Source organism: Anoplophora glabripennis, unplaced genomic scaffold, assembly GCF_000390285.2.
Source record: "Anoplophora glabripennis isolate ALB-LARVAE unplaced genomic scaffold, Agla_2.0 scaffold45, whole genome shotgun sequence".
Lineage (NCBI taxonomy): Eukaryota > Metazoa > Arthropoda > Insecta > Coleoptera > Cerambycidae > Anoplophora > Anoplophora glabripennis.
In genome coordinates this window covers 969,898-991,506 of record NW_019416437.1, presented here as the reverse complement: position 1 = coordinate 991,506, position 21,609 = coordinate 969,898, and the positions used below count along the sequence as shown (strand labels likewise).

The following is a 21,609-nucleotide window of genomic DNA, read 5'->3' as shown; positions in this document are numbered from 1 at the left end:
TATATATATATTTTTATATAGTAAAAATTTCATTTTTTACAACTTAAGTATGGTATAAATTTTAAATATATTTTATATTTATTTCAAATGTGCTAATGAAAGCTACTTTATTAATTTTGCAGAAATTGCTGAAGTAATAGCATTTTTGGCTGGTGATAAGAGTTCTTATATAACAGGTACTTCCATTGAGGTTACAGGAGGATTCTAGTAATGACGATTTTGCGCTAATTTTATATATTTTATGAATTTATTTGCATAGAAAAATAAATAAATATTAGCTTTTATTTCTTTTTCTTCAATTTCTTTGCCTGCCTCCAAGCTTTGTAATGTGTTTTTTGTTTTTCCTCAATAATTTCCTTATACTTCCTTTTATTGTACTTATTAAATTCTGCGTCTGCTAATAATTCCTCTACTAATGTATTCTTCCTCTGTTTTTTAGCTATTCGATTATTATAATAGTCAAGAGGAGAGTCCATTACTTTCCCAATCTAAAAGTATACATTTTATTTATTTGAAATAGAACAAGTACAAAAAAAATTAAATAATTATACCTTGAAATATTTTGGCAAAACTTTCAAATCATTTTTCTTGTAAAACCTTTTAGGATCCAATACAGATCGCATTTGCAATATCTCTAAATCATGTTTTACTTCTTCATTCATTTCTGTAGCTGGCAAGCCAAACCACTCTTTTCCTTTTGTTTTTTGCCTTTCTCTCTAAAATAAATATTTGTTAGATTGATAGAAATGTAACCATACCAAAGTGCACTCCTTTATTTATCTTTAGAACAAGCCAGCCAGACATCAATTGGAGCATTTTATTTTTTCTACATAATATAAAAAATGAATTAATTCCGACATATTAAAAATATCTTTAAATATACAAGTCCTGGATCACAAAGTAAATACTAGCTTGATTTCAATACATTCGAGTATTTCTATATAAAACTAAAATGCCAAACAATTTGCATTCGCATTAAAGAAAACTTGCCATTACTGATTTACTTGAACATTACTCGATAAGAATGTAATTAAATAAATAACAAATTTTAATTTAACTGAAAATGATTTTCATAAAAGCATCGTAATAGACATGCCCTCTTTTAGCTTTGTCTATGCCTACCTTCCTTTGTTCCTTAATTTTTTTTTCTGACACTTCGAATGGAGGAATAGCATGCAATTTTTCAAATTCTGGATTTAACAATATTGATTTGCTTAAAACTTTATCAATGTCACTTTTCCTATCTAATTCCCCTTCGTAATGTTTACGAGGCACCTTTGGATACTTTTTATTAATCTGTCCAAAATCATCAAGGATCTCCTTTAAAAGAATATTTTCCTTTTTATTTTTCTCCTTTGGCTTTCTCTCAACTAAGGTGTCTTTATAGTCTTTTAATAATTCACTTATAAACGATTCATGAGCTAAAATAATTGAATTTGAGGAGGAAACATTAGCTAATTAAGAAGAACGTACCTTCATTCTTTTTTTCACGAATTTCATCACTTTCACCTACAGTATCAATTATGAAATCCATATTTTTAGTAAGTTAAGAAAGTACACATATGCACAACTTATCAGTTTCACAATGTACTTGTACAGTTGAATAAATAAAAGATTAAATGTACAAATTTAACCGATTATCATATTAAGAAAAATATGACACATAAATGCTGTGATGAACCAAAATTGCTGTAAATACCACAGCTTACCTAAAGCGTAAATAGTACAACACAACTACTACAACATAAAAATTAGGTTATATCATAGAATAGACCATAGACTACCGAATAGACCTCAGAGTAATAAGTAAAGGGGAGGCCGCATTCCCTATTTCAGTACACAATGTAAACATGTAACCTCAACCTATTGTATGTTGTTAAACAAATGATACATAAGTAAACACAATGGTCCCTGGTACAGTGGCGTACCGAGGTTAGGTTTAAAATCTCATAATATAAGGAAACCATAAAAATTATACTTTTTAATAGAATAAAATCAGAAGTGCTCGATTATTTAAGCTTTCATGTGTAATAAATAGACAATAAATAGGAAAAAGTTAATGGTTTCTTCAAAATCTATAATTAATATTTTAAAAACGTTTCTAGAACAAAAGTGACTAAAGAAAACTCCTCCATTGAAACTATCATTATACTATAGCTATAGCAATGTCATTGCCTACTATTGGTTCTATTATTTCATAGTAGTTCTCGATTACTGGAAGAACTATATTTATTAAAATAAATAATTTAAATAAAACTACAAGAAAAGAAGCAAAAATATATTTCATTAAAATCTGCTGGAATATAAACAATGCAAAGAAAACAAAACATATTTGTACTAAAAGTAACAGAAAAATGAATTTACATTGAACAACATTTAATCATATGGGAAAATAAACACGTTTTAAATGTACGCAACAAAAATAAGCTAAATTTTGAGCTCATAACATTGACAGCTCGTCTCTTATGGAGCAGGGACAACATGTGATTGAAGACGTTTTATAGCAACATATATAAAATTTCCTTCACTGGCAATTTCTCGAAGGGGGGAACCTTTGAGACGGCACAACCATTTCATCAACACTGCTAAAACGTATTACCTTCCAAATGTTGTATTAATAGAGACAGCTCCATGTGTGAGACATCGTTTTCCAGTTACTGTTACCTTAATATCTGTAGCACGAAAATGCTTCGACTGACATAATTATCCTTTGAAAAATCATATTCAGATATGGCGAAATTTTCTAGCTACACTGCTCGTATCGCAGGATCTTATGGTATTCTACAAATAAACACAGAGCTAGTGTCAGTATCAAAATACAAACATAATAAATTAACAAATAAAATGCTTAGGACACCTTACACCCTTGTAAGAACGCCCATGAAAACAATGTCAAACTTACTTGTGAAAAGAAGTAGCACATATTTGGCTCTTTTCCCGTAATTGTCGGCATATTATACGCCGCTTTGGCATTTTTATTGGAATTAAATAAAAAAACAGTTTAAAAAGACACAAAACACTGAACTCGGCTTATATCTATTTCACAACAATAGATTGTAATAATGGCGTCCCCTTTAGAACCGTTTAATACCAGGCAATGATGCCATTTACGGCGTTTGTATTGCTAGGAATTTCAATAATGTATTTTTTTTTCAGATATTCAAGATCTATAATTATAAAACAAGTTGCAAGAAAATAGTGTCGTAGTCTTATGTATATTACAATGTAACTAATTTGTAAGTCGAGGTCAAGAATGAGGTAGATNAACACAATGGTCCCTGGTACAGTGGCGTACCGAGTTTAGGTTTAAAATCTATCATAATATAAGGAAACCATAAAAATTATACTTTTTAATAGAATAAAATCAGAAGTGCTCGATTATTTAAGCTTTCATGTGTAATAAATAGACAATAAATAGGAAAAAGTTAATGGTTTCTTCAAAATCTATAATTAATATTTTAAAAACGTTTCTAGAACAAAAGTGACTAAAGAAAACTCCTCCATTGAAACTATCATTATACTATAGCTATAGCAATGTCATTGCCTACTATTGGTTCTATTATTTCATAGTAGTTCTCGATTACTGGAAGAACTATATTTATTAAAATAAATAATTTAAATAAAACTACAAGAAAAGAAGCAAAAATATATTTCATTAAAATCTGCTGGAATATAAACAATGCAAAGAAAACAAAACATATTTGTACTAAAAGTAACAGAAAAATGAATTTACATTGAACAACATTTAATCATATGGGAAAATAAACACGTTTTAAATGTACGCAACAAAAATAAGCTAAATTTTGAGCTCATAACATTGACAGCTCGTCTCTTATGGAGCAGGGACAACATGTGATTGAAGACGTTTTATAGCAACATATATAAAATTTCCTTCACTGGCAATTTCTCGAAGGGGGGAACCTTTGAGACGGCACAACCATTTCATCAACACTGCTAAAACGTATTACCTTCCAAATGTTGTATTAATAGAGACAGCTCCATGTGTGAGACATCGTTTTCCAGTTACTGTTACCTTAATATCTGTAGCACGAAAATGCTTCGACTGACATAATTATCCTTTGAAAAATCATATTCAGATATGGCGAAATTTTCTAGCTACACTGCTCGTATCGCAGGATCTTATGGTATTCTACAAATAAACACAGAGCTAGTGTCAGTATCAAAATACAAACATAATAAATTAACAAATAAAATGCTTAGGACACCTTACACCCTTGTAAGAACGCCCATGAAAACAATGTCAAACTTACTTGTGAAAAGAAGTAGCACATATTTGGCTCTTTTCCCGTAATTGTCGGCATATTATACGCCGCTTTGGCATTTTTATTGGAATTAAATAAAAAAACAGTTTAAAAAGACACAAAACACTGAACTCGGCTTATATCTATTTCACAACAATAGACTGTAATAATGGCGTCCCCTTTAGAACCGTTTAATACTAGGCAATGATGCCACTTACGGCGTTTGTATTGCTAGGAATTTCAATAATGTATTTTTTTTTCAGATATTCAAGATCTATAATTATAAAACAAGTTGCAAGAAAATAGTGTCGTAGTCTTATGTATATTACAATGTAACTAATTTGTAAGTCGAGGTCAAGAATGAGGTAGATTCTTGTACGATAATCAATGAAAATGACCGCTGTACCTAACTATAAAGATAAAAATGTAACATTGGCATCAACGTCAAGGACGTCACAAGTACCAATGTTTGTAATTACACATATGTCAACACTTCACTATCGAATGTAAATAAAGGCGTCCCCTTTATTTATTAGTCTCAGGAATAGACCTTACCACAGCCTCCAACTGTAGGAGGCTGTGACCTTACCAATTACCATAGACCTAATAAAGTAAAGGTGGGTCGCTCATGAACGGCTCACACGAATGTTCTGGCACTTACAATAATCTTGTGCCTCATTCCGCCATTAATATATTTCAGATTTGAGCGAGCATTGAACACTGAGCACCCGATACTCGACTGCGCTACCAGAAATTACAAACGATAGAATCTCGAGTAAATCCCTTCATTTATGTAATGTCGAAGTAGATAACAAAAAAAAACTTTTTTTTTTGTTGCTATTGGTAAAATGCAAAGAGCGCCGACCAAACACCTGCAAACGAGTAAATCATTATGTGAAATAATAATAAATATTTGTCAAACTCAAAACATTTTTTGTAGATATGCCACCTCCCACTAGTGTAAATTCAGTGGCGTAACCAGGGGGGCTTTGGGGGGTCAACGATCTGTCGCGCGATTTTTATCATAGCCGTAGCCGCTAGCGCCGGCCACATGATGCACGGACGGACCTCGGCATCAGTCAAGATTCCTAAAGGGACAGGGTGCCTGACTTTCTACGTCACTGGGTATGCCGATCGCATCGCGTACTTGATAAGTGCATCTCGGTCTGTCATAATTTGTGTTGAGCTGAGAGTCTGTACATGGTAATCTGTGCTGTACATATTTTGTGGTTAAACATTTTGATTTTAGCTATTTTCTGTTGTGATTTTTGAGATATTTTAGTCTAAAAATGTTTAGTTCCTTTTTATGTTTTTTTTTATATCTACACTTTTATTTGAAGTTACCAAATATAAAACCATTTATATACTATAAAAAAACAATATATTATAAATATAAACAACTTTTATATCTAATAAACTAATATTTTCATTTTAAAACCGTTTTACTGCAAATTTTAAGAATTTTTTAGCCCCCTCAACTTTACATTCTGGTTACGCCACTGTGCACATTCAGCACAGTCACAGCTCTGAAGAGCAAGAGTCGATCGTTTACTTGAGCTGTACCCGTCGTTCAAATGAACGACTCACCCACGAGCGACCCAGCTTTACTTCGTTAGCATGTCTATCTACAGGGTATTAAAAAAGGGTGTAAAATATTTAAGGAGGTAATAGTATGAACCAAAATAAGCAGAAAAGTCTCAATAAACATGGGTCCGCAAAGTAACGGTTGTGGAGATATGGACCACTATTCGTTTTTCAAACATTTTATTTTATTTTCACGTTTTTCATTAAACATTTGNCAAACAATAACAATATTATCATGACATTACTAATTGTCACTGTCACGGCCTACCATATAACATTATCCATGAGTTATTGGCCTCACACGGTCTAATTAGTGTGATTTAGTAAAAATAAAATATATATTGCAACTAAATCTAAATCCTTACGTAATTGGAAAAAAGGCAGAAATGCTTGAAAGAGGTCTAACAATTACAAGATGTCTTATTTTTTTAATAAAAAACCTACTTTTCGTTTTTTAATATTATCTCGCATATTGGATGGACCCAACAAACCCGATATGACTATGCTCGACAGGGAACGTTCTATCCAAGTATGTAAAAATATACTGGGTGTATTTAAATGAACAAAGTTAGCATCCGCGACCATTTTGTTTGAACTTCATTTCTTTCTCTACTATCATTTTTGAAAACTTCATAAAAAATCGTGCAACTGTTGTATTTTAAGCAAGTAAATAATTTTTAACGTTATCATATTGAAGCTTAATTATTTTGGCGTATTAACATTTTCTCAAGAAAATAATTTATCTATGTAGATGTAGATACTAGGCCCACATCTAACAAGACCTGCCTATAAAAGGACGAAATATTTTGATCAAAGCNTTTTTATTATTTAGATTTATGATTTTTATTTGTTGGTTATGTTTTTTCGGTTATCTTGTTCACTTACTAACCACCAGCTCATAGCTGTATTTGTTTTACATTTGCGTCATTTTGGTTAATTCACTTTCAGTAGAGTTCTGGCCAAGTTAGTTTTTTTTAAACAAGTGAACAAACCAAAATATGACCAAAATCAGTTCCCCCCTTTCCGATCTAACCTAGACTAATATCGTGGTTAGTAAGTGAACAAGATAACCGAACAAAACATAACCTACAAGTAATAATAATCATAAATCTAAATAATAAAAATAAGCCGTTGATAATGGATTTGGATTCATCCGAAGAAGATATGTTGATTGTAAGTATATTGGGCACAGTATGATTGACAATAACAACCTAATTAAACTTAAATTGAACAGACGTCAAAAGTCAAAATTTAAAATGGAGTAGATGTGTGTTTTGTTTAACCTAAAGTTAGTTCAAATCACGGTCACTTCTAGTTTGCTCAATTTGACCAAACTGAACTAACCAAGTGGTAAAATAAATACAGCTAATAAAATTTCCGACGGAATTCGATCCGCTGTTCAGCGCCTCAAAATACTGCGAAAGTGATATATTTGGACAAAATTTAGGAAAAAAATCAATTTTGACCCATCTATTTGGGCGTTTTCCGAAATTCGTCGGTAAGTCATGAATTTTTGCTACCTACAGAATCGTGTTCAGTGTATAGAATTCCTTCAGAAATGATAAGTACGGCTCTTGGGTTTGGACTTTTGTTTGTTTGTCTGTGTAATCTTAGCCATTTAGTAGATATTGGGACTGCAATTCAATGCTAGTTGAGGCATATGGAGTAGTTCTTTCCCACACAACCATTAGTTAAAAAATGTATGCCGCTTAGTGCGAAACAAGTCAATGTTTTGCATTTTATCAATAAGACGTTAGTAACAATGACAGATGAGATGTAACGTATGACATATATTTTATAGGTTATATAACTGTTCATTTTTAAATTTTCATTTAGAAACAAATTCGAATTATACATATTATCATCTACAGGGCTGGATAATCCACATGGTCCATCTGCCTTTACATGCATGAGAGCGACAAAGTAAAGTAAAGAAATCCGTGCGATAGACGAGAGGATGGCTAAAGTGAAGAAGTTTCATAATCTATTCAGATTATCACGACCTGTTTCGGGTTAGAAGTGGGAGTGACTATTCTGATTATGAAACGTCTTCAATGTAAACATCCTTGTCTACCGCACGGATTTCTATGACTTACTTTTCTCACGTAACGACCGATGTACCATGGGGACTTTACGAACCTGTATACAAATATAATTTTATAGTATTAAAGTGATTACAGTATTGTTGTTCATTTGATTTATCTAAAGGAATGGCGTGAATGTCGAAAAATATTTGCATAACTACCTACTCCCTTTAATATAATAAAAGAGTAACTTGAAAAATAATTAGAACATCGGTTGCGAAATAAAATTGTTACAGGTTTTCAGTTCAATTTCAATTCGTCTATTCTTTATGTGCATAAAAATGTACGGGTAATAAATGTGGCATCGATATTCTAGCGCAGAATTTATAATTTGAGCAAACAATGGAAATCTACAGCCGAAATTTAAAATTATTCAGCCGAAGTACGGAATTGGGAAATCATAATAGAGGACATTTTGAAAAATAACACTGATGTATGATAGCGGAATATTAATTTGTGCTAGGGTTTGCATAAACATTATTTTAGCATTCCGGAAAAATAGAAGACTTAAAAAAATGCGAGGGGGGACCCTTAGGGATTTATGGTGTACTCCTGTGAGGAATACCTACTACGATTTCTTGAGAATGGTACTGGGATTTCTTAGAAGTCTTGTTCAGAATACCCCGTACATTAAACGCTATTAAATATATATATTTTTTTAAATCAACTCATGGATGGAATATGAGCGTCTATTAAGAATTTGAGTTTTTGTTAGTTTTTTTTTTTTGAATGAATGGGTATACCAGCTACATTATATGCCTACAAATATGAATATTTTTCAGTTTCATAAAGAAATGTTTAATAAACCAGTATTGTATACAATGCATTACCGTATAAGTATTTCTGTTTTCGTTGTGCTTTATTTTCTTTTACTTTGTTGAGTTTTTATATTGTTTCTGTAAAACTTTTTTATAATTTTTTAGACTGCACGGTATTCTGCTATAACACAGTACCAAGAAAAACAAAAAGAGGTCTTAACCGTGAACCAAAACAGTACATCCAATACTATTTTAACCAGCTGAATCCAAATCTAAAGTCAGAATTCCTGAATTAGTTCGTGTTTTAACCCTAATATCAGGAAACTCCTCTAGATTTCAAACCAAGTTGAGGAGAGAATTGCTAGAATGTAGAGGGGTTTGTTAGGGAATTACTGGGAAGGAGGATTTATTATGAAATTACTAGGATTTAACAGGATTTACTAAGGAATTACTATAGGATGTAGTATGAGATTCAGAGAGATTTATTATGATTTCCAGTAATTTAAGGAGGATTTACGACATCTATTTAAAAAAAAGGATCTGAGTTACACTTTTCAGCCAATGTGTTCTGTTCCTCCATAGGATAATTGTTATATCCATGTACATAATTTAAATACATTCAGTGTTATTTATAGAAATTAATAAAGTCTTCCGACAGAGATGAACTTTTAATTAAAAGGTCACACTGAATTCTAATTAACGAAACAACAGGTACGGGTAAAACAATTGGTACCACTAGCTACATAAATTGATAAAATAGAACGTTGCGAAATTAAAATTAAAAATAAGATCTTCGCCATCTTTCCAGAATTTTTAAAATTTCGTTTATATCCATTCATTTTATTAGTATAAAATACATTCGCTATCCTAAACCAGTTTAGAACTACCCAACATAACATCATAAATCTCTAAATTATTGCTTAAACTTTTAAGAAGTGCTAAAGGTCGAAGTTCAGCGATGAAAATTTTATGACAAAGTTGTCACTCACAATTAGAAATTTACCTTATTTCGTTATGAATTGTTAAAGGCGTAATTTGTATAAAGCCAGAAGCTTAAAAGAGTAAAATATAAGTTAAACTTCTATTACTTACTATTTACAGCTATAAGTAATAAACGACATATCTAACTGAAACCAGTACCTACCCAATATGTGAGAGTATTTGAATTCGTTCTAACCAACCAGGACACAAAAGTATGCATGGTATGCACATATGAACTTTTCACCGATATTCTATGACTCCAAGGGGTTTACTTCCAGCAACGAACTTTGACTGAACTCGAGCAATTTCTTAATAAATAATTACTATATAGGGTGTAACAAAATGCTTGGTCAAACATTAGTATGGAAATTACGACGATATTTTTATCTAAAATTTGACATAATTATGTTACCCTCTCAAAATGTTTTTTCGACAAATTTCATCAAAGTAAAACAAAGATAAATTTAGATAAAAACGCAATATTAAACTTATGTATTTCAAACAACTTATGAGTGACCCAAAATTAATGCAAGATTTGAATTTTGCGCCATTTGAGCGGTAAAGTGTTTCCAATTAAAAAATTCAGGGAGAGTGGATCAATTAGTGATCTTAAATACTCTGGCCATCCTTCAACAAGTCGTTCAACATAAAACATTAAAGCAGCCAGGAACATCAACCACCATCGTGGTCAAGAAGTGGACATTTCTAGAAGCATATTCTAGAGAAAGATTTGCATCTTCATGCTTACAAAGTTCAGTTGACTCAAGAACTGAAGTCTACTGACCATGCAGAGCGAAGAGAGTTCGTTGAATGGATTATGGAAGTGGATGCTGATTTTTCGAACAAAATCATCTTCAATGATGAGACTAATTCTCATCTTGATGGCTTCGTCAATCGACAAAATTGTCGCATTTGGGGTTCAGGGTTCAGAAACTCCGCGAAGATTGTTGAGAAACAAATACATCCACAACGTGTCACTGTTTGGTGCAGATTTTGATCTGAAACTGGATGCATCATCGGACCATTTTCTTCGAAAATGCTGTTGGTCAGGCAGTAACAGTTAATGGTGCTTGCTATCGCGACACGATAATCCAGTTTTCTGTACCTAAATTGCAAGATAATAATATGTAGGTATGCAGGCAATATGTGGTTCCAACAAGACGGTGTCACATGCCATACAACCTAAGAAACAATTCAATTACTGCATGAGTTATTTCCTGGTCATCCAGATCACACGATTTAACACCCACGACCACTCCGAAAAAAAAGGAAATTAAGGGCTGTATCAAAGAAATTCAGTCGAATTTATGCAAGGCGGTCTTGGAAATTTTCTACAAAAGAGTGCGTATGTGCCAGCAAAGCCATGGAGGCCAGTTACCCGATATGCCATTGCGAATCAATAAAAAATTACAATTTTTAATTAAAAACCAGTGTTTTCTATCAAAATTACTTCTTGTGGGAATTTTGAGACACTTTTTATATAGAGGCGCTTAATAAGGAACAATAATTGACTGTCAAATTCAGAAAATATCTGTGGGAACAAGACTTTTTACCGAATAAAGAAATTATTTCTTAAAAATTACTAAATTAAAAAAAAAATATATGTACCTATCTATAGTTGTATTCATTTTTTATGTGTTTTGTTGCTATAACTATAGTCTTTCTGATATCAATTGAAGAACCAAGAGGTTGACAGTATGTACCAGGTTCGGTCGCTGAAGCAGCAACTCGGCATTGATATATTTGAAAAACTTGTTCCGATATTTATTTAGCCATACGCCCAGTTGAAGAATGCGAGCGCGGGCAAACGAAATCCAAGCACAGCTGCATTGGGCCACTAGGCAATAAATCTCAGCTGCTGACAAGTGGTTGACAAATTGCCCAGCAATGCGGAATTTGGTGCGATTCAGGTAATTTTAATTTATTATAGGCACGTTATATTAATTATTCATAGCAATATTATGCTCTATATAAGCTATTTAAGTAAAATAAAATAATTACAAATATTAATCAAAAAATCATTAATATAAAAAAAAATTAAATGATTAATTGACAATAATAATTGTAAAACTTTTGCTAAAAATTGAAATTTAATTCTTAAATTTTGACCACCATAATACTCAATTCAACCTTGATCAAATTCTTTTAAATAAATATTCCCATAATAGGATAATAATTTACACCTAAAGTTGAAATTATCGGCATATTTCATATTATAGCTAAAAATCCTCTTAATGTTAAATAATCTAAAGATTTTAAATTATAACTCAATTTAAATTTAGCTAATTCATATCCAATATAGATTCCTAAAATAATTATAATTAAAGTTATTATTTTTAAAATAATTGGGAGACAAATAAAATACGGTGAAGGAAAAATTAATCATATTAATATTATTCCTCTAAGGAAAGGGAGAAATAAGAGGGATATTTTGTTTACAAATATTATTACAACATGGTATTTTGGAGACCTTTTGAAACGGAACAAAACGAAATTCCTAAAATAATTATAATTAAAGTTATTGTTTTTAAAATAATTGGTAAACAAATAAAATATGGTGAAGGAAAAATTAATCATATTAATATTCTACCACTAAAAATTACTCTAAAAATTAATCCTAATATACCTTTTAACATATAACTTTGTTTTTCTATTAAACAATGCAATCTTAAATAATTAAATCTTCCTGTTAATCTATAATATGATAAACGAAATCTATAACATACTGTTAATCCAACAGAAATATAAAAAAATAAATAAATTATTAAATTTAATAAATTCATTGATATAACCTCAACAATTAAATCTTTAGAATAAAAACCAGATAAAAATGGTAATCCACACAAAGAAAAATTACAAATATTAAAAAAAGAACATACTAATGGCATCTGATTAATCAAATTTCCTATATAACGAATATCTTGACAATTATTTATTGAATGAATAATTGAACCTGCACATATAAATAATAATGCTTTAAATAAAGCATGTGTTAATAAATGAAAAAAAGCTAATTCATAACTCCCTAAAGCTAAAATCCTTATTATTAAACCCAATTGACTTAAAGTTGAAAGTGCAATGATTTTTTTTAAATCAAATTCAAAATTAGCCCCTAATCCTGATATAAACATGGTTAAACTTNCTCAGCACGTGTTATTTCAAGTCCAGGCGGGCGGGTTAAATAAAAAAATACTTTGTTTTACTAAAAAAATATATAAACAATAATATAGATATATTCAGTATGTACAGGGTGATTCACTATATTTTGACCCCCCTTTAACTTTTTTGTTTTAAGAGTTATAAAAAAATGTTGAAAGTTTTCGAAAGGATTTACTATTTTTTGTTATTAATATTTATTTTCAACAAGATTTTTATACATTCACGATAGTACAGGGTGACTCACTGTTTTAAGTGTTATAAAAATATTGCACGATTTTTTATGAAGTTTTCTAAAATGATAGTAGAGAAAGAAATGAAGTTCAAACAAAATGGCCGCGGATGCTAACTTTGTTCATTTAAATACACCCAGTATATTTTTACATAGTTGGATAGAACGTTCCCTGTCGAGCATAGTCATATCGGGTTTGTTGGGTCCATCCAATATGCGAAATAATATTAAAAAACGAAAAGTAGGTTTTTTATTAAGAAAATAAGACATTTTGTAATTGTTAGACCTCTTTCAAGCATTTCTGCCTTTTTTCCAATTACGTAAGGATTCAGATTTAGTTGCAATATATTTTTTATTTTTACTAAATCACACTAATTAGACCGTGTGAGGCCAATAACTCATGGATTATATGGTAGGCCGTGACAGTGACAGATAGTAATGTCATGATAATATTGTTATTGTTTGACAGTTTGTATTACTATATTTAATTAAAATAGGTTACACAGAAGTAGAATATTACAGGAATTAAAATAGAGTAAGTTATTCTGCATACTTACTCTATTTTAATTCCTAATAATATTTCAATTTTCTACTTATATGTAACCTATTTTAATTAAATAATAATACAAACTGTCAACCAATAACAATATTACCATAACATTACCACAGATTACAGGTAATCTGTGACATTAGTACCCGTCACTGTCTCGACCTACCATATAACATTGTCCGTGAGTAATTGGCCTCACACGGTCTAATTAGTGAGACTTAGTTAAAATACCTATACACATTTTGGACCGTATCAATGTTCGATATGTCAAAATATATTGCAACTAAATCTGCAAATCCTTGCGTAATTGAAAAAAGGCAGAAATGCCTAAAAGAGGTCTAACAATTACAAGATGTCTTACTTTCTTAATAAAAAAAACCTTCTTTTCGTTTTTTAATATTATCTCGCTTATTGTTAGAGATGGACCCAACAAACCCGATATGACTATGCTTGACAGGGAGCGTTATATCCAAATATGTAAAAATATACAAATTAACAAAGTTAGCATCCGCCGCCGTTTTGTTTGGACCTCATTTGTTTTTCTACCATCATTTTCGAAAAATTCATAAAAAACCGTGCAACTTTTATATTTCACATTTTTTTATAACTCTTAAAACAAAAAAGTTAAAGGGGGGTCAAAATATAGTGAATCACCCTGTACATATCGTGTATGTATAAAAATCTTGTTTAAAACAAATATTAATAACAAAAAATAGTAAATATTAAACAGTACTTACACAACACACGTATAAAATACTGGGAGAAACCAGAAGACTCAATTTATGTTTAATTTAGTTTTCATGCTGATTGCATGTAACCTATTTCACATACTAGCAGAAGATAATGAAATATTTCATTCCTTCTGGAATAATTATTACAACCCCGAGTGGAAATTACCAAGTCGGATCAGATTACCATTAAATTATTTTAATTATGCAGATATAATATTAGTAGATGTTGAACGGTCGCTCTCTTCACGTAACAACATTTTATCATCGCGGTGAATAAGTTTCGCTGAGAAAGGGGTTAGAAACATATATGATGGTGCAGATTTTTAATTGATCCCACCTAATTTGTGGAACTGATGACAACAATGAGTAAAACAACTTGTGTGTTTTACAATAACAAAAGTATTATAACTAGACATCGGAAACTTTGTGGCGACTATCAAATAAATGAAAAGTAGTAATATGTATTATGCTAGTAAACGGTAATACGCGTTGTAGTAGCAAAAATCTGTGCTCAAGCCGTATGCCGCTCTATGCTCACGATATACAATGGTACTGAATGCCAAAAGAACATGTGCCATACACTCGACCAATCAAAGCGTCGATCTCATGCACAAACGACAATGAAATGCACGACCAACGTTCCTCAGCAAAAATGTTGATTGTTCACCGGCACACCAGACCGACAGAGCAGGCATTAGGGTGCCGCTAGATACGTATCGAATAAATTGTTCTATGCGAAGCTTCAGATCAGTGATAGATATGTATATGTTATTGTATAATGGCGCGGACAGTGGGATTACTAAAATGTGGGGTAGCTGATGCTTCACCACCATTAGTAAAAATAGCATCTTTTAAAAACTTACGACTGTGACCTCGGTAAATGTTGAAATGTCATTTTCGTTTTTGAAATGGGTATTTCCTGATCGCCAGAGACGATTAATCGCGAAACACTTAGGACAACTGTTAATTATTTTGAACAATAGCAATCGCTTTATGAGTTAACAATTATTGTTCTGAAACTTTTGCTGGTACTTATTATTACGTACTATAGGTACATATATGGTAAGTTCCATGTGAAACGTTTGTTTCATACTATTATGCAAATACATACTTGTATATACAGGGTTCTTCACGGTAAGCCTATTAGATGTTTCATAGGAATCAAAGACAATATGACTCTGAAATTTTGTTTACAATTGTTATCAGATATGTTCTCATCAATGAAAATAATGCCATCAACTTAGCACTTGCGGTTATACCGGAAGTAGCTGTCAACTTCGTCATTTTAAATAAAATTAAAAAATGTCAAAGTTTCCCTGTAGCTAAATCTAACAGTTTTCGAGATGACAGAACCAATATTTGTCTTTCAAGGCACATTTGATGATATTTTTTACGTAATATTCTTGAGAATGTAAGTAAACCGCAAATATCTGAGAAAATTGAAACTGTAACTCATACAATATTATAGAAAATCATATTATTATGCAGAAAGATACAGGGTGTTCTATTTGAATTTAAAAAGTTTTGTCGGTTTTAAGTTTTCTTAAAGTTTTTTTAAATGTAAGTGAAAAATGAGTCACAGTATAATTTTCTTCAGGTAATTTTGATAGCGGAAGGTAATGCATCTTATATTCTTTGTGTATTCCGAATAGCAAGTGAAAGCTCCCAGAACGAAGAAAGATATAAGGAATTTTCAAAACGCTTGCATCTGTAAAAATTTTTCTAAAATGACGATTATCTCGAAAACGGTTAGTTTTAGGTACAGGGAAGTTTTAATATTTTTGACTTATTTTTAATTTATCTTGTCGATAATGCAATAATATATAGGGAGTTTCATTTAAAATAACGAAGTTGACAGCTACTTCCGGTATAACCGGAAGTGATACGTTGATGGCATTATTTTCATTGAAGAGAACATATCTGATAACGCCCGTAAACAAAATTTCAGTCATATTGTCTTTGGTTCCTCTGAAACGTCTAATAGACCACTTACCGTGAAGAACCCTGTATATTCTTATAATGTAAAGAGTGCAGTTATAAGAGGCACCAGTTGTGTCACTTTTTGTTCGAATAAAATTATATAAAAGAGAACCCGGCCTACAGCCAATCCTGTACTACAAAGCCGCCCTAACATTTCCAATCTCTAATTAGGTATAACTATTGTTCACTTTATTTTATGTTACGTACTATGATCCGCACGCCTTTGATGTGCGGACAATTGTGCCAACTCTATAAATAATTTTAAACAATAGCAACATATATTTTCAGACAACTGTCCCTTTTTAAGGCGTGCTATATATTTTATTGTATAACGCTTTCTAATCACTATTATTTTTGTTCCAAATTTGAACTTACTATCACCACTCTTTATGAAATTTGGTACAAAAAATTGTTAGGGGGTTCTGACTTTCATGTCGTGACAACTTTTGTATAAACAATCATTTCCCGTACAAGAATAAAAAATATAAAAACAATAACAGTAAGTATTGTATTTATTGCCAATTGCCACAAAAGTGCAGTAAAGACATATCTCAAAAATAAAAAATAAAAATTGTACGGTCTTTGCCTGTACGTGATCGTATTTAATATGCGCACCTTATGTAAAAATACAATTGTTGCATAAACATTATAAGTACCTATAAGAATAAATGTGAAATCAAAGAACAAAAATATTGCTATCTTTCTTTTATCAATGAACATTTTTTATTGAAAACATTAATATATGGAACTACCGTTGTACTTATCACTCTTATCAGTAGTGACTTCAGTTTTTCCGCCACTGTTAGCATATTTATATCCAAATTTAGTAGATTATTATCTTTAATTAAATAAATCGGTTTCTCAAATTTTATCAGCTACGTCAAACTTATCCAGAGATTTTTATTTTCTTCAAACTTTATCGAAAACAAGTGTTTCTCCACACCCTGTATAATTATTGAAAAATAGTAGTGTAAACCACACCTGGAGACTTGTTGAAGTATACTACGTAAGGCCTAAATAAACTAAGTGATTATAANGACAAATTGCCCAGCAATGCGGAATTTGGTGCGATTCAGGTAATTTTAATTTATTATAGGCACGTTATATTAATTATTCATAGCAATATTATGCTCTATATAAGCTATTTAAGTAAAATATAATAATTACAAATATTAATCAAAAAATCATTAATATAAAAAAAAATTAAATGATTAATTGACAATAATAATTGTAAAACTTTTGCTAAAAATTGAAATTTAATTCTTAAATTTTGACCACCATAATACTCAATTCAACCTTGATCAAATTCTTTTAAATAAATATTCCCATAATAGGATAATAATTTACACCTAAAGTTGAAATTATCGGCATATTTCATATTATAGCTAAAAATCCTCTTAATGTTAAATAATCTAAAGATTTTAAATTATAACTCAATTTAAATTTAGCTAATTCATATCCAATATAAATTCCTAAAATAATTATTATTAAAGTTATTATTTTTAAAATAATTGGGAGACAAATAAAATACGGTGAAGGAAAAATTAATCATATTAATATTCTTCCTCTAAGGAAAGGGAGAAATAAGAGGGATATTTTGTTTACAGATATTATTACAACATGGTATTTTGGAGACCTTTTGAAACGGAACAAAACGAAATTTATCATGAATATAATAAAATTGTTTGAGGACATAAATAATTAAAATATGTTGTTGGCCAAATGAACATTATAATTGAAATTTTCTACACATTCTATACAAATTATTATAATTTTTTACCTTTAGCAGAAAACTTTTTTAGGGACGCCTATGAAAGTCATTAAATTTTATTGCCAGGCGTTTTTTTNTAAACTAAGTGATTATAAATATATTCTTATATAAATAAATATATGTAATAACCCAGTTTTACATAAAATATTGCCTGTTGCGGAATATTAAGATAATATCTAATTTATTAATTAGTATTAGATTTATCTTTGTGTAAAATAAAATTTGTTTTATTCAATTATTTATTCATATAGTTATATAAATTGTATACACCTGTATATCAACAGCTTAGTACGGTCAACTGAGATTTTTTTATGGAAATTCAGGTTTACCTTTGGTCGAAACAGCATTTGAAAGAATTTTCTCTTCAGTTTTCATTCAGGTCACCCACTATATGCGAACACTTGCACAAGATGAACACGTTTTCCAGTGAGAGCACTAAGAACGGCAACAGACACAGAAGGACGGCACCCGGCAATGCCTACTGAATTGCCCCAACCCTTTAAACGAGAATCGTCGCCGCCGCCACCCGGCGCACGCGCTGCCTGGCCGCCCCCAGGTCTAGCGGCGGCCACATCTCCACGGATCTCCTTCATGAGCCACCTTTGAGTTCGGCGAATACAAAGCCGAATGGTTTTAAGGCGAAAAAATAGAAATTGCTGCTCTTAAAAATACAACGACCCTGTAGTTTATACAAAATGACTTTTAGTAAAAAAAGGTTAATTTTTCTCTTTATTTTCTTTTACTTTTTAAAATTATCATAAAATGTTAACACTAACTTTCAACCCCATGTCCTGATAGAAGCAATGTCTACCCCAGAATGAGTTAAATCGTCGCAGAAGACGTCTAAAACAATGGTCTACATAGTCTTTCGGATGCGGCAATTCGAAATATGCAGTGATTTCTCTTGGAGTTCTTATTTTATTAATACCAACCTCCTAGTTGACAATGTTGACATATTCCATTAGCATATAAATGAAAATTTTACAAGTATTGGTAAAGTTAAGGTGCAAAGCAGAATCAAAACTAAAAAGTTTTTAATACTTCGAGCTATTGTATATCAACGCATGTTTTGTTCAAAATAATCTTTACCTATAGAATATACGATTTCAGAAACTTTTCTGACATGTCCATTATTAATAATAGAACAATGTTACCACGTTGTCGATTTATACGAAGGTGAAGCCATCACATTCTTCTAGCAAACCTTCGCTTCGTTTTTTGGGCTTAGTTTTTGTTTTAGTCATTTATTTATCTTAAATATTATTATTTTAGTCGGTAATAAATAGTTTGCACAAGGAAAAACGTTTTCAGGGTTACTTATTCACGTCTTCCACCTGAGATAAATTTAAAAACAAAATATAAGTAACACATTTACATATCTCATTCTTTCATTATAAATAGATCATAACAATAATAATAAGTCTAATTATTCTTATCAGGATTAAATCCAATTACAGGAATAAGTACATACAATACAATAATTGTTAGTATTAACCAGGACTACTCATACACAAATACACATACATACAAGTATGTATATGAATATAAGACACCTATACTATACGAGTATAAGACCTATACTATGCGAGAAACAAGTTCACATAGTTGGTACATTTAAATTATTATCATTAAGTATATCAATATTTCCAATTTTATATAAATTACACATTAAGAAAAATCAGAAATTTAACCAATAAATTAGTCCTATAGGTGCACTACAGAAATACAAGTGCTGCTGTCGAGATTTACCACTTGGTAGGTATGCGAAAGTAAATTTTGCTTATATAACAGAATAGAGCAATCAATTCTGTTGTTCAGAAGATTATATAAATAACGCATAAGTGAGATATTCCGACGCATTTCCAGTATTTCTAGCCCAAAATGAATCAAGAGATCTACATCACTAAAACCTTGTGGCGTATAGACATCATGCATCTTGTTATAAATTTTAAATCATAAATAATTTTTTGAATGTGATCTTAATTTAAGCAAATATTTCACTTTAACTCGTAAGCGAATATTATACGTAGCCCAATGATATGGCAACAAAAAATACTAACTTCAAAAAAATCTTTCTGCTCTTGTAGCGGTACGCTACAGTTACATTTAGTACCTGCCCCAATAAATATATTTTGCTTTCTGGGAATTTACGAGCCATATAAATTATACTTTGAATTATCCGAGATTATCCCAAATAAATGTATTTAGCAAATGAGATTAGAATAAGTAGGCTGTAAACATAAATTAGTTGTTCTTTATTAGGGTACATAAGCACAAACCGAGTAGGTAATGACCCGGATAAGTGTTAATAAGGATAGGGTAATAAAAGTAGGTACCTGGGGACAAGGACAAAAACCGAAAACATTTCGAAGCACGAACGAGAAGTCTTGAAGCCTAGTTCCTGCTCGGTTGTGTCTCATGTTACCGGCTAAATTAGTAGAATAAAGTTTTCCATGCTACTTAGAGTTTTTCTCCTCACTTATTGAAGACCAAACCACTATTCTCTCCTGAACAATTTACATATTGGTGACTATTTCCTTACATCAGGGTCTACATTTCGAAAAATCAATCTTTCTTCGTTATTAAAATTTGTAATGACATTTTTTTTTCAATTAGGTTTGTTTAAATTTGTTAGTTTTTGCAACGATTAGTATATCCTCGTTGGTTTTTATCTGCTTTCATAGGCAGATATATCATATTGTCTTCCTCCTCACAGAGACCTATCTATCTAACAAAAGTGACAAATACGTCTTTACGTCTTTTCACATAAGGTCATATCTAGCAAAAATTATAATATTCAGTTACGTCATTATACATGAGAAAAGTGACGAAATCATGAACAAGGCACAATCACAAAGTAAGAGAACTCTTTTAAAATCGAAAAGGCAGTATACATTCATAAAAAATGTACATATTCAGAAAGGTACATCAAACACTATTTTTTGACGTGGTCGCCTTCAACCTCAATACACTTTGCGAGCCGAGGGATAAGCTTTCTGATACCTTCGTAAAAAATCTCCCGCCTTCACCGCGCGCCGCTTGCAAGGCCCATTGTTTCATAACACTGTGGATGTCATCGTCGGTAGAAAACCTTTTTCCACCCATAAATACCTTCAAAGAACATCAGAGAATAAGAAAATCAGAAGCTGATAGGTCAGGGCTGTGAGCGGGGTGGTTAATGATGTTCTAACCGAATGAATCCAAGAGTTGCTTCCACGCGATGCGATGGCTGTGTGAGGACATGCATTGTCTGCAACAAACACACTCCCTTCGTTAACATTCCCCTTCTTTTGTCCTGTATCTCCCTCCATAGCGTCTTCAGGGTTTCATAGTACCGCGTAGTATTAATTGTTCCCCCTGGGCAAGAAGTCAATGAGGATAATCCCTTTACGATCCCGAAACGCAGCTGCCATGATTTTTCGGGCCGAAACAACGGTTTCGATTTTTTTCTCTGATGTTGAAGACGGATATCGCCACTGCATTATCTTTTCGTCTAACGATTCGTCGCCAGTCACAATGC

General features: G+C 31.3%; 2 protein-coding genes and 1 pseudogene across 2 annotated transcripts in view; 1 reads left to right on the top strand and 2 right to left on the bottom strand.

The window, feature by feature from the left end:
• The window catches only part of LOC108917119 (estradiol 17-beta-dehydrogenase 8-like), a 2,471-nt gene extending 2,187 nt beyond the window's left edge, over positions 1–284 (top strand). Inside the window, exon 4 of the mRNA XM_023454550.1 lies at positions 123–284. Within this exon, the coding sequence (XP_023310318.1) occupies positions 123–208 (86 nt within the window). The 3' untranslated portion in view covers positions 209–284. The remainder of the gene's footprint in view (positions 1–122) is intronic.
• LOC111691533 (deoxynucleotidyltransferase terminal-interacting protein 2-like) lies at positions 226–1,750 on the bottom strand. Its single transcript, XM_023454551.1, has 4 exons — positions 1,474–1,750; positions 1,123–1,421; positions 552–716; positions 226–488 (listed from the first exon to the last, which is right to left on the bottom strand). The coding sequence occupies exons 1-4, from the start codon at positions 1,532–1,534 to the stop codon at positions 282–284; spliced, it is 732 nt and encodes a 243-aa protein (XP_023310319.1). The 5' UTR covers positions 1,535–1,750; the 3' UTR covers positions 226–281.
• Positions 1,751–11,628: 9,878 nt separating this feature from the next.
• Positions 11,629–18,682, bottom strand: LOC111691535 (annotated as a pseudogene).
• Positions 18,683–21,609: the final 2,927 nt, after the last annotated feature.

What these genes read in the sequence shown, in the direction of transcription:
- LOC111691533 (XM_023454551.1), bottom strand. Translation starts at nt 1,534, where the DNA reads ATGGATTTCATAATTGATACTGTAGGTGAAAGTGATGAAATTCGTGAA. An exon ending in TCGTGAAAAAAAGAATGAAG is followed by an intron (nt 1,422 to 1,473) that starts GTACGTTCTTCT and finishes CAATTATTTTAG; the next exon opens with CTCATGAATCGTTTATAAGT. An exon ending in TTTTGCCAAAATATTTCAAG is followed by an intron (nt 489 to 551) that starts GTATAATTATTT and finishes GTATACTTTTAG; the next exon opens with ATTGGGAAAGTAATGGACTC.